Below are 25,627 nucleotides of genomic sequence, written 5' to 3' on the forward strand. Positions count from 1 at the left end.
ACTTCACAGAAAGCAGAGGCCGCTGCTGTCCCTAGCATCTCCCAGCAGCCTGAGCCCAAGGCTGAGACAATGCCCCCTGCTGTCGACGTTACTGTAAACACTGTAGGGGCTCTGAGCTCTGAGTCTCCTGCACCTCCCTACAGCCAGTCAAGCCCCATCCCAGAGGCTGGCTCACTTAGAAGGCCCACACCTGAGGTAGCACCTCAGAGCATCTCGCCAGAACCTCTACAGTCTGGACTGGGCAGTTCAGAACCAAAGGTATCCATCTGATCGTCACTGGATGCTCCGTGACCCGGCCCGGCTCGGCTCGGCTCAGCTCGGTCTGACCTGGCTGAACTTCTGTGCTGCTGCTACTGCTGCCTGTCCTCCTATCTTCCTCTTGCTGCCACGCTTCCCTCTCTTTTCTTCTGCCCTGCATGTCTGCTGACCACAGTGCTGCCCAGAAGAGACAGATATGTGTGTGTGTGTGTGTGTGGTGTGGGGGTGCAAATGTGTGTGTGCAGATGCTGGTAAACAACAGTGGGCTTGAAGGGTGATGGCTGCGCTGATAGGCCTACGTGTAGAAGAGCAGTGGATATCCTGCAGCTCTGACTTTTGCTTATATTCTTTGCATGGCTACATTGCGTTTGCCTCTGTTAACCAATAGCAGCAGATCTCTTTGGGCTGTGTTTATCAGTGCAGACTGAATGGATTGTTTCTTTGTAAAAGTAGCCATTCATTTTCCTGAAACTTTATTTTCCTCCTGTCCCGCATGTATCTATGAGGACAAAACATTTGGCCATGATAACCTTTAACAGAAACTGTGTTTAGCTGTTGATGGAGAATTAATGGTTACTTCTTAAATGTCAGGGTTTTTAAATGTGCTTCTGTAAAAGGAGTTTGTGCTTCGGTCCTTAAATACTGTTTGTTGTTTTGCGACTGCACCAAGACAGTGGGTGACATTTTTTTCGTTCCCGTTTGTTTACTACAGATCGGCACGTCATGCCTGAAGCAACCAGAAATAATTTTTCTAATTAGTGAAAGGAGTTTTAATTAAGCGTTATACGCGCTTAATTTTGTAATTTTATTTTCATTTTTTTAGTGAAGGTGAGAAAAATGAACCCCATTGTTTTGTTGCGTATTTCAAAAACTTTATTCTTTCTTTCTTTAAACTCTGTTAATGTTTCTGTGGTACATTGCGATTTTTTTTTTTAATTATTTTTTTAAGCTGGAGTATTTGGCTGTGCTGCAATTTCTGTTAAATCTAATATATTATCTGACTAGTAACTCCTCCCTCTCAGTTTCTCTATTTCAGGTCTTTCCCTTCTCGTTTCGTCTTCTGCAATTCATTTTGCAGATTTGTTTTTTCTTTAGTCTGCGTGTGTCCAGTTTTCCATTTCACATAATTCACATCTTTGCAGTATATGTTGGAACCTGTGACGTTGTTAACCTCCTTTTTTTGTTGTGTATTTCTTCGGTAGATGTTTCAGAAGGATCCGTACAGCACAGACAACATAGGCAGAGGTGGTCACGGCATGAAGCCTGTGACGTACAACCCTCAGCAGGGTTATCACCCTGACGAGCAGCCGTACAGAGATTACGACCACCCACCCAGTCGGTATGACATCAGCAGCAGTGGTGTCGGCGCTGGCTACCAGGAACCAAAGTACCGTAACTATGAGAGCTATGACAACAGCGTGCCTCACTATGACCAGCAACCGTGGAACCCCTACAACCAGCCGTTCTCTACTGCCAACACCCAGGCCTACGATCCCCGTCCTCCTTACGGCGAGGGCCCCGACTCTCATTACACCCCTCCACTGCGCTACGACGAGCCGCCACCTCAGCAGGGATTTGACGGACGACCTCGCTACGGCAAACCGACAGTTTCAGCACCTGTCCGTTACGATGATCTTCCGCCTCCTCCTCAGCCGTCTGAATTGCACTATGACCCAAATTCTCACCTGAGCACATACCCCTCAGCTGCCCGCTCACCAGAACCCGCTGCCCAGCGGCCGGCCTATAACCAGGGACCAGCATCGCAGCAGAAAGGCTACAAACCTCAGCAGTACGATCCTGCTCCAGTGAACTTCGAATCTAGCCCCACCCTTCATAAAGTCGAGACTCCCTCACCTTCACCTGCTGATGTTCCAAAAGCTGCACCTGCAAGAGATGAGCAGCAGGAGGAAGATCCAGCCATGCGGCCTCAGTCAGTACTGACGAGGGTCAAAATGTTTGAGAACAAACGCTCTGTGTCCGTGGACCGAGCCAGAGATGTCGGGGATTCATTTGGGAATAAGGTAAACTGGCATGATATGAATTTCCAATTCTTCAAGTTACTTTCAACTTTTAGGAAATTAGCAGCTTAGAAGAAGAAAACATTTGTTTTATCCCTCTGATAAATTTCATTGCTTTTCCTGCTTCAGGCTGCAGATTTGCCCTTGAAAGCTGGTGGAGTAATCCCTAAAGCAAATTCTCTGAGCAACCTGGATCAAGAGAAGACCTTTAGGTAAGCCTATAGTTGCTGTTCAAAAGGTCTCAGTTTCATTTTGGCTCTGTATTGTAAACTCCTTTTCATCTGCTTTGCTCTAACTTCTGCCATGTGTTTTACCTTCTGGACTGTGTTGTTACACCAGCAGAGGGCCAGAGCCTCAGAAGCCTCAGTCCAAGGGATCCGATGACATCGTGCGCTCCAACCATTATGACCCTGATGAGGATGAGGACTACTACAGGAAACAGTTGTCTTACTTTGACAGACTGCAGGTTGGCTCCAATAAACCCCAACCACAAGCACAGTCCAGCCACAGCTTCCCCAGGTGATTCTCACTTTCCCTATTATTTCCATATTTTTGTCTTTTTCTTTTCTTTTCCTTAATGTTTTTTATATTTCTATCTAACTTATGCTTTTCATTTTGTGATGTAGGATGGACTCAGTGGAGAAACCAAGTCCACTGGAGAAAAATTATGAACCAGTTCCCCAAGTGACACCAGCTGTGCCACCGGCCATACTGCCCAAGCCCTCACCTGATGGTAAAATTGACAGTAGTCAGGATTTTTATCTCATATAAGATCGCGATCAAAGGGGAAATACACTTGTGTTCTGTACTGTAGAGCTTTTTTTTTGGCTGATGTGCGTTGCTCTTCTACAGCCAAGCCTCCTGCTCGAGAGGACACGGTCCAGACCAACTTTCTTCCTCACAAGAGTTTCCCTGAGAAGTCTCCAGTCAATGGCACCAGTGAACAGCCTCCAAAGACGGTCACTAGCACTGGGGGTTTGCCCACATCCACCTACAACCGCTTTGCGCCCAAGCCCTACACCACCTCTGCCAAGCCTTTTTCGCGCAAGTTCGACAGTCCTAAATTCAACCACAACCTCCTGTCCAATGACAAGCCTGAGAGTGCTCCCAAGGTAAACCGATTTTGGCCCGAGGTCTCACAGAGTCAAATATATGATGGTGCAGGGGAGGTTGCAAGCTTTAAAATCAATGTGTGTTTGAATCAAAGTCAAATGGCGCTCTTAATGTAACCTCGGCTGTCAGCCTTCGTGTCACATTAAAATCATGAACAGGGTAATACAGTTTTTTAAAACGTAAAGAAAAGTTTCCAGTGTTTTTTCAAATTTAATGACCAACAGGTTTTTCTGAAATGTTGGTGGCATATGCTAAAATTTCTAAAATGTTTAAATGAATAAAGTGTCCCATTTAAACCTCTTGCATCTGTAACAGAGCTCGAGCCCGGTAAAGCCTCAGGTACCCCCACAGCCCCATAACACAGACCAAGACAGTGGCCTGGACACTTTCACACGCACAACGGACCCCCGATCCAAATACCAGCAGAACAACGTAAACGCCATGCCCAAGGCCATCCCTGTGAGGTAGGAAGCTATGTCTGAGTAAATTTAAAGGTAAAGGTTTATTATTAAATATAACAGTGTGACACTAAAGCCGTTTGTCTCCCAGCCCCAGTGCCCTAGAGGATGATGAAGATGAAGACGAAGGTCACACTGTGGTGGCAACAGCTCGTGGTATCTTCAACTCTAACGGTGGCGTTCTGAGCTCCATCGAGACAGGTGTCAGCATCATTATCCCGCAGGGTGCCATCCCCGACGGCGTGGAGCAAGAGATTTACTTCAAGGTCTGTCGAGACAACAGCATTCTGCCGCCACTCGACAAGGAGAAAGGTAAGATGTTAAAAAAAATGGAGGAAGAAAGAAAACAAAATGTATTTTTGTTTTTGTTTTGGAGGCTTTTTGTTCTTCTGCTGTCCATAAGTGCTGTCCACATGTACCGCCATATATCCATCTTACTGATCAACGCCCTAACAAAAGGAATGGTTCTGAGTATCCTCTGAAAGAACAGTCTGTTCTGTCTCTCCTTGATGAGGCTGTTATGAGTCCAGTCCAGTTTTTTTTTTTTTTTTATTGAATTGAATGGTAGGGTAGTTTCTTTATTGCCCTCCCCATTGACGAAAAAAATGAAGAGGTGAAGCTTTCATTCCTGTGGAGTATGTCACTGCTTTTTGAGTTTAAGAAGATCCCATTCCACCATGTAATGAAGCTTTAGATCAGTCCTTGTAACACAGTAATCCACTGTAACCACACAAATCAATAGATACCTTAGTTTTATGAAATTGTCTCAAGGTCTTAACTCCATTATTTATATGATTCTGGACAGAAATGGATGTAAGCTCTGCAGGTTGACTGGATGGTAGAGGCAGACTTTATATTCTTAGATCAGTGTGACCAGTGATTATGTGGAAATATGTGACAGCGTAGAATGGTTCACGTTTTAGTGATGCACATTCAGAGAATCTGAAACTGCAGCTGCTTTTAGCTTTACAGTGAGACTTCACTCAGCAGGCAGCTGTTTTTAGTGAACCATCTCTAAAAACCCATTGCACGCTACCTGCTCAGCCTCAAACTGCTGGCAGACGGTGACTTAGTGGTGAACATGGAGAAGAATTCAGCAGCTAAGCAGACAGATAATTCCCTCAGGAGCTGGTAGAGAATAATCAGAGCCAAATATTGTAATCAGTTTTGTTTTAAAAGGCAGTGATGCTGGTGCTGTTTCAGTAGCAAATGAAGAAGTTGGAGTAAAATATGTTATTAGAACTAGTATAACATAAAAGCCACAATTTTCTGCCGATGCTACGTGTGAAAAAGGAAGACTGCTGAAAATGTCTACAGCTGGTTCTCCTGCTGTCACAAAGATTTTTATCCCTTTGTTGCAGCCATTATCATCCACGTTGTTAGAGTCTCACCAATTTATTGGCAGGTCGATATTATTGGTGACTATTTTGTCGAGCTGTCAGTATTGGCATTTAGTTAAAGTAAAGAAGAGACGGGAGAAACCCCCTTCAACCATGTTATGAGTGCTGATTGTGCACAGTTTGTCCACCAGATGGCACTATGCAGCTTTCCTGTTTGAATCGCCACAAACGCAGCATTCAGCTGATTGGCCAGGATCATTAAAAGATTCTGATCCCTTATTTGATGCTATTGCTTGGGTGTTGCATTGATTGAATGGCTGTTGGGTGGATGAAATACGTAAATGAGCATTTATTAGTTCAGTTTCATCTCAAAACAAAATGATGATTCAATAAATTGTTTTATTATATAGATTGTCATGAAACCCAATCCAAATAATCTCATATGCCTAGAAGCAAAAAGCCAACAAAAGCTTTAGGCTAAAAGGACATTTTATACCTGTGTGGGTTTGTGACAGAATGTTTAACCCCGCTGTGTGTTTGTATTTGCAGGAGAGACTCTGCTCAGCCCTCTGGTGATGTGTGGACCTCACGGCCTAAAGTTCCTGAAGCCTGTGGAGCTACGCTTACCTCACTGTGCGTCAATGACCCCTGATGGTTGGTCTTTTGCTCTAAAATCCTCCGACTCCTCGTCGGGTATGCTGTGCTCTCTCTGTTCTTCTGGGGTCGTTTGGGCTGGCTGTGTGACAAACTGAGGGTTTTGGGGTCACTGTTTTTAATCAGCTTTTACCCCTAGTTTTGATTCTTCTCTTTATCAAACATCCAACTCTCAAAGAGAATCAACCAGATGATGTATGACACGATGTTTGAGAATCAATGTAGGGGGGAAAATCCACCTTATTTCATAATTCTGGCTTCAAGTCTATTCATTTCCTGTATTTTTACTGACTAACCCACAGTCTCTTACACTGTACCACTGGTTTATTCATTTCACATGCTGAAACTTCAGCATTTCCCTCTTGCTTCCTCTCAATCATCTTAACAAGCTCCTCTCATTTTTTCTTTTCCATTTAACATGCATGCACTGGATTCTTGGCTGCACTATAATTGAACTTCATCAGGTGTAATTACTCTGTAATGCATGCTTCTGTGCTCAGATTCATATTTTTCACATAGCCGCCCAATCCCGACCTGAAGAACAAACAGCTTTCACAGATCTTCTGGAAACTGGGACGCTGTCATAAACGATAACTTATGTCATTATCCTGCATAAAAATTAAAAAAACACAGACATGTTGCTATGATGTCAGGCTGTAGCTTTCTAAATTTAGCTCTCATTTTTCAAAGTGTTCCTATTTGAAGGCAGCTTTCAGGTGGTGAGAAATTGAATTTTCATGCTAAGAACTCTTCCAGACTTACTGGAAGAGTTCGGCACTCTTATCAGTTTATAGCTAGTGTCACTCTGCTACATAGCTCCAATAAATTTAGCTACAATTACAAGTTAAACATACGCAGACTGCAGAATTAGAGGGCCTGCAGTGTGACGCAGGACTTAGTTTAGTTCAAATGTGTCGCTGCAGGTCCTTATCTTTTCATATTTGAGTTGTATAAAGCAGGATATACACTACAGTGTCAAAGTACAAGTAAAACCACAAAGGAGATTATTTCTGAATGCTAAATTCTATATTTGTACTGTACTGTAGACAAAACAAACCTCTTCAAACTGGTTTTCATTTAATCTATAACGTAACTGAGCAAACCAAGAAAGACCCAGAGTTCGAACCCGGGTTAAACATCTGTATACAAAGAAAAATGAGAGCTGAACACATATGAGGGAAGCAGCTAAATTAGCCTTTTCTTCAAACTGTCCTTCCCATAGCCCATCTTCAAAAACAGTGGTCATTTTGGCAGTGGTCAGGATTAGCTGTTAATTAGCCTCATTTTAAGGATGAGACATGGAAGGCTGAATGAGATGTCAGCTCACTCTGTTGTCCTGCTGAATTGTGGGCGGATTATCGGGCTGCGTCGTAATCCTCTTATTGTAAAGCAAGGCCACTCTCCGGCCTCCTCCTGTACCCTTCTGTGGTTTTCTTCGCACTTTGCTTTGTGCTTCTCTCCTTTTTTCTTTTTCATTTTTTTCACCCGTTTGCAAGTCTCTGCTTCTTGTTGCGCCCTTTATCTCTGCTGTGTTTAAATACTTACGTTACAGCCAGTGTGATGCAGTTTTGCTCTGTAGAAGAATTTGTTTGTTGTTTCTAATAAAAAGCAGAAGTTTGGCATCGTAGTATATTTGAAGGGTTGATCCCATCAGTGACCAGAGAGTGAGATGAAGCTACGATGCTGTACTTTGATAAGCGACTGTTTTGTCTGTAGTTCTTGCTCATTACAAACAAAACGGGGACCTCCTTTCACACATTTTAGGATACACCTGTAATGTATTTGTTAATATATGTTTATTAAGGATACAGTGAGGGTGAAATGAGTGATTAACAGAAACTTAATTGACTGTTTTGACAGGGATTCTTTTGTCATCTGTAAGTAAAATGTCAGATTTCTGCTCTCAGGTGTCACTTTCGGTTGATATTTTCTATTCTATGCAATTTAAAGCAGATTTTTTTTTAACTGCTTTATCATACATACGCCGCCACAAAATAGTTTCTGACAAATGGATATGAGATTTGTGACTTCCACATTGGAAGAAAGTTGGCAGCTATTCTTGTAAGGTCACATACTGGCATCAAAGGAAGGAGGCGAAAGCCCGGAACTCATAACTCAAATGCAGTTTTTTATTTGAAGTTTTAAAGGTAGGCATTTTGGCTCTCTGCCTTCCGTAGGATAAAATTTAATGTATTGCAATTATCATGAACATCAAGAATTACTTGCAGACAGACTTTATTAGTGTCTAAGCTACAGGCGCTCTGTGAAGCGCGTGTGAAAGAACATGGCGATGACTGAAGGACAGAATTGAAAGCTTGTTTTGTGCTTATGTCGAGCACATAAGCAGTCAGCTCGAGTGCAGAGCCGACAAGCGGCCAATGAGTTCATCGAAATGAACGTTTTTGTGTTCTGTTTGGACTAAAAAGGAAAGATAAATGTTGGTGAGGCGCGTTAACAGCTCTCAGAAAAAAGGCAAACAGGTGTCGACTCTGCACATATAAGCTCTACACCTGCGCCTCAGTCGGTGCTGTTAATCAGAGCACTTTACACACAGCCGCTTGAACTATAGCTCGCACGTCTGTGACAGTGAGCGGCCATGTAAGTGCTGGTCTGACCACTGGGAATTAGTTGCATCGTGCTATACCTTCAGAGCCACAGCCTGCCCACAGTAAACAAACTTTCAATTAAGGCTTTCATCTGAGTTATAAGTGGTGCTTTTAATTTACCTGAGCAGAAGACGTGGTTATCTTCGCTTTAATCTCTTCCCTGGCGCCGAGTCTTTAGATTAAGCCCTCCCCTTCTTCTATACAAAATATGTGTTTTTCCTCATTTCTGCTTCTTTTGGATGTAAGAACATCCCTATGGAGATTAATGTGCAGTTTGACACTAGAAAGCTGTTTTCACATCATCCTGGAAAGCTTCACGGTGCTCACCTGACATCTCATTTCTACTGTGTGACATGACAGCTAAACGTGGCACAAAAAGTACGGAAATTTGCGTTTGATCGATTGTTTCTTTGTTGTAACGATGCTTCTTGGCATTGAATTTTATACCGTTGGAAAGCCTGTTTATTTTCTCTTGATTAGTGCCACATTTGAAAGAAAAATGTGGGTTGAGCAGCAGAGTTGAGTGTCTGCGTTGCCAGATCTTCTCTGCCAATGCCAAACAGCTTATTCTGTGACCAACACAACCACAACTTGGTGACCAGCATGAGGAGGAGGAGCCAAGCTGTCATGGCTATTTAAGGTTCTTCCACATGCTGCCGAGGTCCCTGTTTGTTAATTGACAACATGTCTTGTTTCTTCAGAATACAGTAAACGACAACACTGCACCACTCAACTCTGCTGCTCAACCAACAAAAGCATTTTCCTTATAAACGAGTCAACATTTAAGGGGAAATAAAACAGCTTTCCAATGGTGTAAGAGTTTAACGCCAAGAAGCATCGTTACAACAAAGAAATTATCAACCAAACAAATGTTCCTACTTTTTTGGGCTAAGTTTAGTTCAGCCAGCAGCAAGTCCACGTATGCACCAGGGGATGGAGAGAGATGTCCACCAGTTAGTATTTTCATGTCAGACACAGACTGTCTGACACAGATCTAAAGTGGAGCGTTTCTCTTTTAAGAAGAAGCTTTTAAAGTATGGCTGTATCAGTGAAGAGGCTGCACACACACTGTGACATGCACTGTGGTCAGTCCTGTATTGATGGACCTCTGCTGAGCTCGCTCTGCCTCCTTTGATTCCTCTTGGCACAGATACGCATGTTTATAATTGCAATTACACTTTAATTTGCAGTCAACAGGAGGCTGGGGACATTCAATAAAAACACCAAAGAGGTTTTACTAGTCTCTCGCGCTCCTCCGCCTCGGATACGGGCTTTAAACATTCACATAACGTGGCTCACAAACCATGAATATCATTAACTTGTGCAGGCAGGGCTCTTTTAAAATGAAAACCCGAGTTCACGACTTTTAAAGAGAGGTTTGGGTGTGAATTTTTACATTAAAAAAAAAGCAGCTAATATCAACCCCCCATCTGTCTGTCCTCAGGTGATCCAAAAAGCTGGCAGAACAAGTCTCTCACCGGAGACCCCAACTACCTGGTGGGAGCCAACTGTGTCTCTGTGCTCATTGACCACTTTTAAAGAAGAGACAGCAGGTGTGATGTTACCGAATGTGGAAGAATGGCGGATGAAATGAAGACGATGGGCACGCACGCAAACACACACGTATACCACTACACACACACTGACAGACGCACTCCAAGCAAACAAAACACACGGGATAATAGAGCATGAAGAAGACCCAGACAGTGCTGGACGAAGGAGAGACACCAATGATCGCTACGAGCTGTTCTTTAAACTCAATTTCAAAGTTTTGATGTAAAATGATGCATGACCCACGTCACTGACGATTGACACTTATATATAAAGCAATGTTTAATGTAATTTTTCTTTTTTTTTTTTACAAAAGTACAGATGGATGTATGGCTTTTGAGGCAGCATACATGCTTGAAAAAATCTGTGTCAGTGTATTTATGCTATATATGCCTACAGTATATATATATATTTACTTCAAATTGGACTCGAATTCGATTGCCAGTCGACATCTTGTTGTTTTTCAGTGCAGGGGACTGAATTATTTGTTTGTTTTTTCCCCCCTTCCACATTGAAGGAATCTTACTGAAGGTTTGATACAGTTGGTTTGAGGAGGTGGCAAGACATGAACCCAAGAAGCAGCAGCACATTTTTAGAGACGTTCTTCCTACACTTCTCACTCTGTTCTTCCTTTTCTTACCTTTTGTAACTTCCTCTCTTACTGAGCACCACCTCTCTCCTTCCAGCCTGAGGGAGATCTATGCATGTTCTTTACTCAGGTCCAGTAGCCTCCTCGGTTCCTTCCTCACATCTACTTAATATCTTTCCTTTCTCTGTGCACTCTTTGCACTCACACAAATAAGCAGTGATGCCTTATCTGCAGATTATTCACTTTTCATTAAGAAAAAAAAAAAACTAAGTTATGATAAATTATGGTATAATGTCATTTGTTTTGCCATTTTTTGTGAACCCTCTGTATAAATAAACTTGGGTTTAGCACACGCAGAAACGGTTGATAAAAGATAACAAAGGTATGCTCTTCTTTTATCTGCTATGCATTGCTTAAAAACAAAAAACCATCTGAGAAGAAGTGGCTGTAAATAAAGCTAGCATATTGCCTTGTTTCTCTTTTGTTGTAAATGAACTTTTTGTATGTCTTTCTTTTTTGTATAAAACTTAGAGAAAACATGTTTTAAAAAAGCAGAAGGAAGTGAAAGTGGTTATCTTTGTATTATGGGCATACCTTCAAGCCTTTGAATTGTAACCTAACAATAATACATCACACCTTTTCTACCGATATGTTGCCACCGCTATTTTACGGTCTCAAAAAGGTCGTCTTTTTTTAAATTTTATTTCTATTTTTATTACTTTGTCCACGTAGGGTTAAGGAAAGTCTTTGTGGCTCAGATGCATTTAAAACATCTTCATTTGGAAGGGTGTGCTCTCAAAGTGTCCCTCTCACTGATTTCTGATACTGGATGCTATATTGTGTGCCCTTAAATGTATTTTTGTACTAATAGACAATATATTACGTATGGCACACCAGTACTGTTTTACTTTTAGATATAACACGGCTTTATTGGATATTAGCTCTTCACTTGTGGCTGACTTTTTTTTTTCTCCTCTGCAACACAATTTTAAGTATACCACTGTATTAATAAATAAAATCATTTTTAAATTAAAGAGTGGATAAGGATTTAGTTATTTTTTTTAACCTACAGGGTTTTGTATTTCCGCCGCTGCTTTCTGAGTGGAAATGGGCTCCCTCCGAAAGGTGCCTGGCCTCTCCCTTAGAGATGGGGGAAGGAGTTCAGCCATCCAGGAGGGGCTCAGAGTAGAGCCGCTGCTCCTCCACATCGAAAGGAGCCAGTTGAGGTGGTTCGGGCATCTGATAAGGACACCTCCTGGGTGAGGGGTTCTGGGCATGTCCCACCGGGAGGAGGCCCCGGGGCAGACCCAGGACATGCTGCAGAGATTATATCTCTAGACTGGCCTGGGAATGCCTTGGTGCTCCCCCAGACAAGCTGGAGGAGGTTGCTTGGGAGAGCTGGGCTTCTCTGCTTAGGTCTGCTGCCCCCAGATAAGCGGAAGAAGATGGATGGATGGGTATTGTATTTATATATAATATGCAGTATAGTGCAAAAGGTTTTAAGAAACCGCCCATTTCTATATTCTTTTCAGATAATTGGTCATAACAATGACCTCGAACACACTGCTAATGCAGTAAAAGCATACCTGGATATAAAAACACAAGGTCCATAAGACCCACTGCAACAAGTTTTATGGAAAATTGAATCCAAATTGGAAATTTGTGGTTAGAATTATGGTCAACATATACAGAGGAGTTCAGGAGAGAAGTGCAACACTCAGTGTCTACATTGGATTTGTCAGAGGTCAGATTTTGGCCCACCATGCAATTCCATCGGAAAAGTGTCTGATTGATGACAACGATACCAAACACTCTGCCAGTGCAGTGAAAGACAGAAAAACGACACCATGACACTGTCAGTCATGGATTGGCCTCCCCAGAGCGGGACCTCAGCATTATTGAAGCAGTGTGAGATCATTTTAACAGGAAACAGAACAAAACACAGCCAACATCCAAAGAAGAGCTTTGAGTGTCCTTCATGAAGCCTGACGAACTATTCCTGAAGACTACTTAAAGAAATTAAAAGAAAGATGCCTGACAGAGTTCAGACTGTGTTGAGGACATCTTTCAAATAACCAGTTTAATAAACTGTAGCTTTGTTTGAACTATCCACATGAATGCTTGGCTATATTTTATTTCAGCAGCTGATACATAAAATATGATTTCATCGTTTTATCATGGACTTACAGTCATGAATGGATTATAAAATATATTTACACTATTTAAAGGTTTCAGGGTTAATAAAAAATAAATGTAGCACTTAGTAATCAGAAAGCAGTAAGCAGCATCTATGACACTAAAAAGGAAAAAAACAGATTAGAGTATATTGTGATTTAAATAAAAAACAAAAATCACCGCTGCTCACCGCTTGGTGGCGCTGGTGAGCTGTGAATGGGTCTTTTCCGCAGGACGGAGCTAATCTTTCAGCTGTGGAAGTAACGTTTATTATTATTATTTTTCCATGTATTGACGCGCCTTTAATGGTTTTTGCTTGGTTTCTTTGAAATATCTTTCATAAAATGCGTGAAGAAAACCACGCAGCACCTGAAAAACCGGTTTAATACAACATCTGCAGAGCTGGAGCCTTGCAGGATGCAGGTTGCTATCAATCCCTATGAACCGTGAGGTCCCAGCACAAGTTGAGAAATCTTGTTTGGATATGTTAGTGATCACAATTAATATGTATTCGTATCGGACTTTGTTTTGCATGGCAAACTCAGACCTGTGACATATTTTACTGATGATAATTGGAAGGTCTAACTCCTCGGAGCTCCCCTGTAGTGAAGCTTTACTTGCGTGATGAAGGACAGGACAAAGTCAATGTTAGATGCCCCGATGGAGCTGCTGGAGCTAAGGTTAATCCGCACTCACTTTAAGCCATGAAATCCAGACACACGTGGACTTAAAATGTCAGTTTCTTTCATTTATTTTAATGAACCAATTACACATCAGGAGGGGTAACAAATAACGGGCAGATTTTCTTTATTATTACTAATATTTTTAGTCTTTATTGTTTCCTGATAGCGCAGGAGTCCTCCTCCCCTCCTTCACCATCAAGAGTAAAACACACTCCGTGTAGCCCGCCGCCATGTACACGCACAGAGTGGCACATCTCCAATACGCAGTGTGCATCTCCTGTCCTGGCTGTTAGATTTGCTGTCGTCTGTGAAAAGCACGGCTGGTGCCTCTCACACCGAAGAAGAGAAAAGCCGCTCGCTCAGACCTGAGAGGGGGGTGTTCAAACACTTAAAGACCCAGAAAAAAAAAGAAACCCATCAACGTTTAGGCGTTTTAGTGCGTTTAGGAGGAGTGTGGGTTCATTGTGTGTGTGTGTGTGTGTGTATGTGTTTTTGTCCACGCGCGTCTTTATCCAGGCTTCAGCCCTCGCTTTTGAGTTGTTGGAGAGCCTGCAGAGGCGAGCATGACAGCCTGACAATGGTGCAAGGCTGGCTGACAGCACGATGAAGCGTTTGGGGCTTTTTTCCTCTCTTTGCGTCTTGACTTTTCAGGAATGGGCTCTTGTTGGAGCAGTCAGCGAGGAACTCCGGAGGTTTATTGTCCGTGTTTCGACTTGAAGACGTCCAGAACATCTGTGCGTATTTTGGTAAACATCCGGTGGCTCGTCCAGCCCGCTCTTTGCTCACCTTTCTCCTCCCATCAGCCGCAGAGCATCTCTAATTGGAGGGACTCCGAGCATCTTAAGTGATGGAGAAAATCTTCCACATCGGACTCTGACTTCGACTCACGCCGTTTGCCAGATCACTGCGGGCCAAATACGCGAGGCTTCTGTTTCTGATCGGATGTTGTTACCTTTATTTGCTACACCTGCATTTGTGTAACCCGGTTCGGTCGCATCGTTTCGTCACAATGCCGGTGAACGCGCTGCCCCGCGGCGGCAGCAGTGGCTTAGGCGGCCCGGGGTCTCTGAGCCCGGCGTCGCTGTCCCGCAGTCTGTCCCGGCTGAGGGAGTACCGTACCCGGACGAGGATCATGCTGGCTCTGGGAGTCTCTCAAATGGTCCTCGGGAGTCTCATCCTGGCTGTGAGCTTCGCGGCTCTGGCTCTCACCACATCACCCAGAGTCCGGCACTCCTGTCCGTTCTGGGCAGGCTTCTCAGTGAGTAAAACACTCGCACAATACACGCATTAGGAATCAGTCTGGATCTGAATTATCTTCAGGTGTTGCAGTCTAATTGGAGACGAACATCATCGGCTTTATTTTATTTTCCAAAGCATGTGGAGGAAATTGGCTATTTGGGGAACACTAAGTTGATTTTTTTGTAACATAAGGATTTTAGAGGGCTCTAGCTGGTTTGTCTCAAGGAGAGAGCTAAATCACTTGGCCATGACAGAAAGAAATTAGCTTCTAAATGAATTTTTGGAGGACAGAGCCAATCTTATGCAATTAGCTTTGAGGATACAGAGCCTCTGTGGTAACCAGTGATACCACACACACACACATAGAAAGATGAGGATATTTTAAAGCCTTCAGCACAGTAAGATACAGTAAGATACTTTGGGATAATCTTTTTTTTTTCTTTCTGTGTGAAATTTTCATGCTGTTTTCTGTAAATATTCATGAACACACACTTCCTTGTTTTTTGTTTTTTTTTTATCCTACCAGAGACCTCGAGCAGGGCTTGCTCCATTAATTATAGAGGCGGTGGGACACAGTACAAGGGTGAGGGGAGGTGTGCAGCATGAGGGCCATCTGCCTGTGTGTGTGTGTTTGAGAAATAGCATGCGTCAGAGCCTGTGTGTGGGAGTGTATGGGGAATAGTAAGCAACCGCAGGGATCAGAGTTCAAAGGTCAGCGCACTTTCTTGATCAGTGCCTTGGGCAACTTTTCTGCAGAACGTGTTACAGGTCTACCAGCCTGTTGTGGTGCACGTTGAAAATCTGAAACCTGCATCTTTTGTGCCTTGATTCAGCTGTGCATAAGTTTTCCAGCCCACGTGCCTCAAGTTTGCAGAAAAAAAACCAGTCCTTAAAATTTAATATAATGAAATAAATCATGAAAATGAGTCTAAGCAAAAGCAGATGAGAAACAAGTATTTCCGTCTTCAGGAAAACCACAAAACCTGCCTAGTAACCGATGGCTCCAAACTCGAGCATGTTCTCAAGAGTGCTTCACTGTTTGTCTTTTACACGAAAGTAGGTTTGCAATTAACATCAGTGAAAGCTGTAACATAATCTCAGGGGGAAATGAAATAAACGAATCACACAGAAGAAAGATTTTGCCTTTCTAATCCTAAGATATCCTTGTAAAATGTCCCAGTTAGCTACCTTGTGGCTTGAAATCAATCCTCTGTCAGGTCATTTCAGAGGAAGGATGGTGTGTAACGTTTGGAGAAAATGCTTTGGTTGAGAAAGGTGCTGGAAACAAATAGCTCACCAGCAGAAAGAGACCATCGGACACTGTGGCGCCAAAACCGGAGATAATGCGGTTGAGTTGAGCTGCCTATCTGGAGACAAATGATGGCAGTGATTTGCCCACAGGCAATGAGACACTGAAAGTCACTCTTTGAAATATCGAGAGCTATAAAATGCTCCGAATGACTAAAACATTTCCACAAGGCTTTTTTCTTTTCTTCTTTTTGGTCATGATAAATGTTGCAAAAAAGAAAGCAGTTTTTCAGCACACTGATGCCTCGCATCAAATTGGTCTTAAAGGAACATGTTGCAGCTATTTCAGCTTCAAAATCATTTTGATGTTTCAGTGATGTGTAATTTGTCACCTGATGCCTTTAACACCTGTTCCTGTGCTCTGTATCTTGGGTCAAGTGGGTATGATCTCCCAGAAGCGTGTAACACGTTAAGCCACAATGCCACACACTATGAACTATTAGTCCTCAGCTGGCTATAAGTTTTCATTGTTTCTTTGTTCTCTCTTGCTGGTTTGTCATAAATGAGACTCTCTGTTGTGTACATGTGCAGAGCAGCCTGTGTGTGGCTTTTTGCTAGAAGTACTTTTGATAAACTAAAGCTTTCTCTCATTTGTTTTTATGATAGCTTTTATATCAGATGTTTGGTTAAATTACATTTTACACCAGTCATTTCTGTGCAATATCCTATATTCCTCTACCTTGTGAGTCAACGTGGTTTCTTGGCTTCTGATGGAGCCTTCGCCACTTCCAGAGTGAAAACAGGTGCAGCAAAGCATCACTTTGTGCATAATAGGACTTGAAATGTCAAATTATAATATCAGCAAGAAAAATGAGCGAGTTCAATTTAAAGAAACTACATTTGCATTTTGCAAGGAGATGATGAACCTGCAGCGTCTTGATCGGGTAGAACAAGAAGCTTTTTGCAGCTCTGTTCTGTCAATTGACTCAATAATAAGATGTATTTGTACACAAAAGCCCACCATGTATAGTTTTAAAGACTTTGTAGAGCGAATCTGATTTTTGATACAGAACGTGTCTGTCTCCATCACTCGATGTGAGTGAATGTTGTTTTTGAGCAGCTAGCAGTCCTCATGGTGTGAAGACAAATATGTATCCCGGTCAAAGCGACTACACGAGCCTCGCCTGCTGCTGACACACGTCCCGGACGCCGGGGGTAAAATGATAACGCTGTGCTTCTTAACGGCAAGGTAATTTACTTAGTATTGAACCTTGAAGCCACTGAGCTAATGATGAAGGTGGCAACAAATAGTCAGCCTATGTACTTATGTGTGTGTGTGTGTGTGTGTGTGTGTGTGTGCGTGTGTTTGTACTCTGGGAGTGTCTGCGTGCAGTAACTGTGGGACATCATTACAGATCTCTGTGTGATGACTTGTGTTGTGCGATCTCATCACGGTTGCATCGAGAAGAAAAGGCACAATCTTTACTTCCTACACAGGCCAATCAGTGCTCTGCTGAGGCCGCTCCTCCTCTTCCCACACACACACACACACACACACACACTTGTTTTCATATCTTAGTGATGACATCTCATTGACATAATGCTTTCCCTGCCTGCTTACCCTAACCATCAAAAATGAATGCCTAACACTTAGCCTAAATCTAACCATAACCTAATTGTAACTCTGACACTAAAACCACATTTTGAGTCTCAAAAGTGCCTTCAAACTCATGGAGACAGGCATTTTGTTCCCATAAGTGACTGTTGGTCCCCACAAGTATAATAGCATGCCAATTTTCTGTCCTCACAAAGATGTCTAAAGATGAAGACGCACACACAGAAACATTAACACGCTTATCCCACCTCAATGTTTTGCATACCTCCCTCAGACCCTCCTGATTTTCCGCACTCTGGAAAAAATATTCTTTTTGCAGCTTTGATGTTCAGAGTTTACACACACGCACACGTGCACGCACACGCGCACGCACGCACGCACGCACACACACACACACACACACACACACACTTGCCTGGTCTACAAAGATAAATCCTTCGAATATCTTGCACTTTCTCACAGCCAACCACAGCCCAACCAAAAAGAGGACTCTCGGCCGCAGCGTCGAGCACCGCAGGCTCTGCGCGAGGCCAGAAATCCCAGCGCGTTTACCTGTTGGCTGCGACTCACACCACCCTGCCAGGTTTGGTTAATGAATGAGACGACATGGCCGAGCGAGCCAGAGAGCGAGCCGCAGCTGTCAGCAGCTGAGATGCAGAACAAATTCCCGTCCATCTCGCATCTCCTCGAGTTAAACCTGGAACTTATCCAAGCACCCGGACACATAATACACAAACACAAACTGCTTGTCTCTTTTTTTTTTTTTCAAGAAGAAAGGCAGTTACGTGAATATTGAAATCCATCACGGCGAGTTATTGCAGGCATCGTTTACAAATTCAGACTCTCTCGGTCTGAATATTCCTTCTCCTCATCTCTTGAGCTCTGGAAACGGATTTTACTCCTTTTATTTTCCCCTCCCCCGCTTTCCTGGTTGTGTTAAAGGAGAGGGATGTTGCTTCTGTGTACAGCTAGAGCCTTTTTAAAAGTAACAGTCCAACATACCAGATCTACAGACTGGGCCTTAACAAAGGCAGCTTTAAATGGTATTCTTGGTGTTTGTTGTGCGGCAGCTCTTTCTGCTGCATTTTCAGCACCGACCGTCAGCAAATTCTGCGCTAATCTGCTCAAGTGTGTTAATGTGTGGCACTGTTTGTTGAGTGTTCTTGTTGTGTTGCAGGCACTTTCTTTCTTTGTACGTGTGGAAAGAGAAAGCCCATGTTGAATGAAATATGGCAACACAAAAGTTGTCCTGTCTTTCTTTCTCTTTGGTTCTCTGAGGTGTGTTTGATATCCCCGTGTTGGTGTTGTTCCCAGATTATCTGTATGTTGGTCCAGGTCTAACATTGCAAGTGACCAATCACATTTTTATGATGCCATAGTTTTGGGACGTGGATAAAAACCTGAGGAAACGATCCAACAAAAGAGGGCGATTAGAGTTGGGTTTGGGGATTAGGATGTAATTGTGGTTAGGGTTATGGGGCTGTTGTTAAAGTTATACCTATAGCTTTGGGGTTAGGGTTAGTGTTTGGCGTGTAGTGTGATGGTATTTCTGCATCTCAAAACTATTACATGACAACAATGAGATTTGCCACCTGAAATTTTGAATCTGGACCAGCTTTAGTTGTGGTGGTCCAGAAACAACACCAACACAGGTTTGTGTGTTCTCTAACTTGTATTGCATAGAGGATAGTTCCTTGTCCTGTGAAATATCCCTAAGCTTAATAAAGTATGGTGGCAAACAGTCAAATAAACAGGAGAGTATGTCTGTGAGTTATTTTTTATTCTTTCGGCATTTAGCTCAAAGCATAACTGTGTCTAAGTACACCTACTATACATCTGTAGTATAGCTGTAGGCTCCAATTAGTATTCACTTGAGACTCAAGCAGTGAGTCAGTCCCAGTAGATCCCCATATTAAAATACCCAGTTTTAACTGGTAGGTGGGTGGTAGCATCAAGCGGCATCCTCCAGTGGCTACTTGAAGCTGGCTCTAAAAGTGGGTCAGTTGAAGTTTTGCAGACACATGACCACTAACCATTTGAGGTTAACTTATTCACCATTTTGGATGTGTGACAATCCCAATGACAATGTAGGATCAAATGAATGAGGTCCCAATCACACATGCCTAGAAACTGGTCTGCAACCATCTTACAACCATTATTTGCAAAGGAAAAATAAGTTCATGAGAGGTTTCTGGAAGTTGATAGCATTCGCTGGGAAACTTAAGAGCTACACGCCGGCTTACAGACTAATCAGAAGCTGTGATGTGTGCCACAAACTGGAAATGGATAAGGTTCATTTTCAAGGCAATGTTGTAGACAACTTGTTTCATAAGTCAAAACTTCTGCATTTCCAGTGTGTGTGGCATTTGTTTCAAGTTTTTCTACTGCTGGTGTAGTAGAGAGCAAGTATTTGCAAAAAAATATGAAAAACTACTGACAACCGTGCCAGCAACCAGAGCAGAGGAGGTTTTTGGTCCAGCACCTTCTTTGCAACTGATTCATCCAGAGGCAGCCAGTCATCTACGGAAAACCACTGTCAACCAGCTGGGGAATCTAAATTTTTTTCCCTAGCAACCAGTGGTTGCATCGTGTTAAATATGGCAGAAAACTCTGGAGAAATATGTGTGTGGCAACATGTGATAAACCAGTCATCATAGATACCAATGTTCATTAAATGGCAAATGTTTGGAGCGTAGTACACAAAACCACAGATGGTTTCACCCTTTCATAACAGCTATAGTGGGATTGATAGGCTTAGGGCCTGCCATGATTGACAGGTGTGCCGACACAGGGAGCTGTTGCAGATAGCTTGTTTGCCCAGGTTCACTTCGACTAATTGGAGTCAATGAGCTGAACCCTGTCCAGCCTGTTTGTGCTGTCTGGAGCATTTTGAATGGAGTGATCTGACTAATAGTGTGGCTCAGTTTGTGCTACACACCATCCAGGAAGTGAAGTACTTCTGTTACTGAGCACATATGCTACTTAAGCTAGCAAACTTGCTAACCAAGCTCGCTAGCCTTAGCTTATAAATTCAGCCGGCACTTCAACCTCTCATCTGGATGTAGTACTTTGTTCTTCCAAAAAAACAAAAGACGTGGATAATACATAAACTCTACTGTGAAATGCTCAAAAGCTGTGACAGGAGCTTCAGAGCATGGGTTTCATTAGCCAAGGACCTCTTGTAGCTTCTTTGGTCTATATAGCACATCTGTCTGAGCACTTCCATGGCCAAAATGCTTTCACTTCATCGAAAAGAGACATCTTCAATGCAGAGTATGATTCAAATATACTTTAATTTGGAAACAGACAGACTAGTGTATATATATATATAATAGAGTACTTCTATACCTTTACTTGGAAATAATATTATTTGAATGGTTTTTGATCGAGACATATTTAATCATAATCGGCTGTAGCTGTCTATGGTTTGTTTCTTATGAAGGAGACCAGTGGGTTCTAGTAGTAAATGAAGGCAAATGTGCAAAAATTGTTTTGATTTCTTCACTTATTTCTTTTCTTTTTCTTTTTTTTACTACACACAAGTGTGAATCAACATCAATTAAGTGGCGTTTTAAGCTTAAGCAGTATCCTGGCAACAGGTTTCATGACACAAACACACGTGCACAAACACAAACACAGGTCTGTAGTATTGTTGCTGTGGAAATCGTGATGATTTTGACAAAAAGCCTTTCTGTCTGATGCAAACTCATGGCTGTTGTCAGGAATACTGATGACATATTTAATAATGCTTTGCTTTTGGCTCATGACTCATATCATGAAAGCAGACAGAGAAGAGAAGTATAAATGTTACACTCAGTAAGCCTTTCTCTGCCTTTAAAGTGAATATCAGTACTTTCACCTCAGTGTCAAGTGAGTTTGGTGTCTTTCTAAGGTTTCTTTGTGCGTGTGTTTAGAAAAGGGTTTGCATGAGTCATAGTTTCAGGTCCAATAAAACTCCAAAATATATAAATCGGCACGTGAATAGCTCACACTTACATGAGTGATTGGTCTTTAGAATTTGTGAATGGGCGTGTAACTACAGTCAGGCGTTTTTCAGCAAAGTAACTTACGTCCTATTGGTGCTACTCTTTGCACTTTGCCTTTCATCAGAGTAACTTCCTGCTTGTTTGAATCTGTGTTTTGGGTGCTACTAAATATGAATATAAAATGGAATATTTTTGTTCAGCACTATAAAGAGAAGATTTGTTTTCTGTTATTTAGTTGCTTTTTTGTGCATCAACTGCTTCCCCAATCAAGTTTTGTGTCACGATACACAATGATGCCTGATTCACATTCCCTGGATTCATCAGCGTACAGGGAGATATTAATGCGTCACTTCACTCAGTGTAGTAAAACACATTTTCCCACTTTAAAAATAAAAAATAAAATGTACATATTTGAAATACTCATCTCTAGCAGTTTTATTTGCGATGGTTTGAACTCAGATGTTTTTGGAGCGTCTCCAGGAATTGTGTAAATGGAGTAAAAGAGGACTGTGATCCTGCAATTTTCAGTGCCGCAAATGCAATAGTCACAGAAAAAGAGGACACAACCGCAGGGCACCAAACACAAGCAAAATCTCAGACTGCAGTCATAAACAGGCAGTTGGACAGGAGAAGCCAAGGATAGCAGGTAAGCGGCATAAAACGGATGAAAACTCAACACTAGGATGATGATCGGAAACCAGAAAGTAGGAAATAAGAAGAAATTACAGGAAAACATTATTCCTGGGAGTTCAAAGACAGTCTGATAAGAGGAAAGTAAACAACAGGTGGTATACGTAGCAGAATGACTGATTGGATAATTAGCAGCAGCTGGTGTATAAAACTGGAGGGACCCTGAACAAAGACCAGAAGTAAAACTACCTGAAATGTGAGGAGCTGAGCGATTTCAAAGTAAAACTGGAACTAGTAAAACACAACCTCCAAACTTTAAAAAATGAATTACATTCTGGATGAAATGACTCTTAAAAGGATCACAGGTTGTAGAGCAGGTTTACAGATAATTTGCCTAAACCCACTCAAAGTCTTTTTTTCTCTTTCTCTGATACTTAGGGCTGTGATCAGAAGTTTTCGTAATTTGGGGTTTTTAAGATTTCTTTGTGTAATTTTGAATGATTTTACAGGAGAGGTGGGAATCACCAGACACCCCAGGATACGATATTATTGTGGTTTTTAAAATTTTGTGTTGAGTGCCGAATATTTGTGCTAATTTATCACCTTTTTCAACTGCAAATTATGTCCTCAAAGTTAAACTGTCAATATCTGTTTTATCTAATAAGATAAAGGTATCTCACTTCAGCAAGCATGCCGGCACTGTTGCTAAAACCTGCGATAAATGTTGTCATAAGACAGAGTCAGTCTGCTATCAGTCTGCAATTTAATGGGGTCAAGTTGGCAATTACATGCAATCTGTTTCTAATAAGACAGCAATTAACTGTGACAAATTGTTGAAAATCACATATCAGTTGCTGTCTGCATAGACAGAAGTCACATTTAACTATTACATTTGTGCTCAGCAGCCTTCCTATTCCATAAAAATCTAACCAGAATACAAACAGCCAGTTGGGTTGAGACCCCTCGAGTTGTGCTCATTGACAAAGACTCATTCAGAATGATGGCAACATGTTGGAAATCTGTCTGCATGTATAAATTAGACAGAAATGATCCAAAAAATCTCTGAGAGCTGCCATTTAGTCGCCAAAAGTTGCAGCTGGTTGCAGACTTATAAAAATTAGATGCAATCTCTAGGCAACCGATTAAAAAAAAACAACATTTATTTGATTTTAGATAAAAGGAAATTCCTTTGCTAGCTTTGCTCATGTGACTGATCCATTAGCTTGCTCTGATTTAGGAGGTAACGTTGTCAAGCTAAATTTGTCCAGTGTTGGACGGTTTTTCAGAAATACTATGCTTGATCACTCCCCCCCCCCTATTGTACAGCACTGTACAGTGATTTAAATGACTAAAAAACAAGAACTGAGTCCTTTTATTTTTATTTTAGATTTCATTTTGGATTTTTTCCAATACGTAGTCAAAAGTATCCATACCGGCTCAAATATATACAGACAATCACACAATCAGTGTATGCATTGTATAATAGTGCGTTGAGTTGACCATAAAGCTCTGTTTTGCTGTTCTCATGCAGCAATTAGTTCCAGCCTGTCGACAGACAACGTGGCTACTCATGCACACGTTTGATTGATTGAATTGTATTTTCAATCGCAATTTCATCTTCCAGCAACTGGGAAATCAAATTCATTAAGATTTTAAAATAAATGTCTCAATGTTTTATTCATTGCTTTTTAAAAAAAAAAAAAAAAAGATACTGCGATCTCAGTATTTTTTATTTTTTTATATATTATTTGCAGGGTCTGAGTTGCTCCTAGCTCCTCAGCCACTCCACTCATCGTGTCAGCTCAGATTAAATGGAGGCTGTGGTCAGCACACATGCTCTGACTCAGACCAGACCACTCGTGGCTGATCCGCCTCGTCTTAAATCTCATATTGATCAGCTAACAAGATGGGCCCTGATCAATCATATGATTTGTGCTTACTTTCATTTTCACTCTGGCCGTCGGTGGTTTTCTAACATCTCTGCGGTGATCTCACTCGCGTGTTTAATGCATGCGTGTGGTGTGATGATGTCATGTAGTTTTACAGTCCATCCCGAGGTGTTGCTGAACCGCTGTAATTCACTTTCCTTCCAGACTTTTCCATATTAAGTAAGTAGGCACTCAGCCTCGTGCTACTTATTACTCTGAGGACCCTCCAGTGCCTTCTCCCCCCTACTCCAGTGCTACCAGTGAGCACCATAATGGTGAAGAGAACAGTGTGTCCTTGCCACCATTTCACACACACACACACACACACACACACTGTAATATTTCAAGTTGTCAGCTTCATCTAATTCCTTTGCGGTTACTCGCCTGGGCGCGTCCGTGCTTTCTGCCTCACCTCGCTCCTCCATTAGCTCGCATCGCTGATATTTTTGGGTTTCTCTGTTTTCAGCACCATGAACAGGACGATCTGAGCTTCTTCAGGTCTCTTTGTTACATGTTGTCCCAAAAAAAGCACACAATTAACCAAGCTGGAAAAAACTGGCATGGTCCTACGCCTGGCTGACAAAGCAGTCATCTGTGAAGTGGAAAGAAAAAAAAGATAAATGTTGGGGTTGTATTTCAGTGGGAGATCTGACAGTATTAATTGTATCCACTGCGGCCTCTTGTTGTGTTCTTTGAGGAGACTAGATCAAGGGAATTTTCTTTACAACATTTTGAACAAATAGTCTCCAACAAAGCCTGTGCCAAAATGATTGACAGCATTGATTAATCCAAAAAAAAAAACTCAAAACAAAAACAAAACAAAAAAAACACCCACCACCATAGTCCTTTGCTGCTGGGAGATAAAATGTGGTTCAATAAATTAATTAAAAAGCAAATCATGGTATTGGCTTGTCAGATTGGTGCAACCATACACACCAGTTTGAACATTGTAGGTCTGATACGCTGTAAAACTTAAGAAAGACGACCGAAATTGTGAAATTCGCTCTGACTAAGAGGCTCAATCCAAAAAAAAATACGATATCAACTGTAACTGTAACCTGTAACCTGGGAACCTCACATGTTTTTAAACCATGTGAGCCAAAGAGTACTTTTCTTTCTGTCTACACGTCCCGTATCTCATGATCTCATCACTTCCCGAACCAACACGTGCACGCCAACACAGCGCGGGCTTTTCATGCTATTTTGGTCCTGTACAGTATGCGTCACGTTTTCAGAGGTGTTGAATCAGATGGTGATATAAACGTGTTTCATAATTTTATCACTAATCAAAAATGAAGCTTGAGGGCTATTAGGAACATTTGTTGGGATATTCCTGCAGCTTTGCAGCATTTCAGATTTAGTTACACAGAAAAATATTTGGAGGTGCCGGCCTGCCCAAATTTTATTTATTTATTAATTTTTTTGTATTTTGTTAAACAAGTTTTAATGGAATGCCCAGCGATGTACTGGTAATCTGTCCATGGTGTACCCACGCTCCTGAGTTCACACAGAGGGAGCGCCTATCCTGCCTCCTTG

General features: G+C 42.1%; 2 protein-coding genes across 15 annotated transcripts in view; both read left to right on the top strand.

Annotated features, from left to right (window-relative positions):
* The window catches only part of tjp1a (tight junction protein 1a), a 106,235-nt gene extending 94,614 nt beyond the window's left edge, over positions 1–11,621 (top strand). For 4 of the 13 annotated variants that reach the window (XM_086288499.1, XM_086288516.1, XM_086288566.1 and 1 more), the window contains 10 exons: positions 10–258; positions 1,461–2,279; positions 2,406–2,488; positions 2,616–2,795; positions 2,903–3,009; positions 3,129–3,388; positions 3,705–3,853; positions 3,939–4,159; positions 5,737–5,880; positions 9,892–11,621. In XM_086288499.1, the coding sequence (XP_086144625.1) occupies positions 10–258; positions 1,461–2,279; positions 2,406–2,488; positions 2,616–2,795; positions 2,903–3,009; positions 3,129–3,388; positions 3,705–3,853; positions 3,939–4,159; positions 5,737–5,880; positions 9,892–9,986 (2,307 nt within the window). In that variant the 3' untranslated portion in view covers positions 9,987–11,621. The remainder of the gene's footprint in view (positions 1–9; positions 259–1,460; positions 2,280–2,405; positions 2,489–2,615; positions 2,796–2,902; positions 3,010–3,128; positions 3,389–3,704; positions 3,854–3,938; positions 4,160–5,736; positions 5,881–9,891) is intronic. The other 9 variants (XM_086288507.1, XM_086288525.1, XM_086288543.1 and 6 more) reach the window with 6 other exon arrangements.
* A 2,249-nt stretch (positions 11,622–13,870) lies between these two features.
* entrep2 (endosomal transmembrane epsin interactor 2) overlaps positions 13,871–25,627 on the top strand; it is a 121,476-nt gene continuing 109,719 nt past the window's right edge. For both annotated transcript variants that reach the window (XM_086288605.1, XM_086288615.1), the window contains exon 1: positions 13,871–14,703. In XM_086288605.1, coding sequence (XP_086144731.1) covers positions 14,455–14,703 — 249 coding nt within the window. In that variant the 5' untranslated portion in view covers positions 13,871–14,454. The remainder of the gene's footprint in view (positions 14,704–25,627) is intronic.

The sequence above is a fragment of the Aulonocara sp. 'chitande type north' Nkhata Bay genome, linkage group LG1, assembly GCF_057382095.1.
Source record: "Aulonocara sp. 'chitande type north' Nkhata Bay isolate Kocher_YH1m ecotype deep benthic linkage group LG1, A_spYH_male_GT1.1, whole genome shotgun sequence".
Taxonomy (NCBI): domain Eukaryota; kingdom Metazoa; phylum Chordata; class Actinopteri; order Cichliformes; family Cichlidae; genus Aulonocara; species Aulonocara sp. 'chitande type north' Nkhata Bay.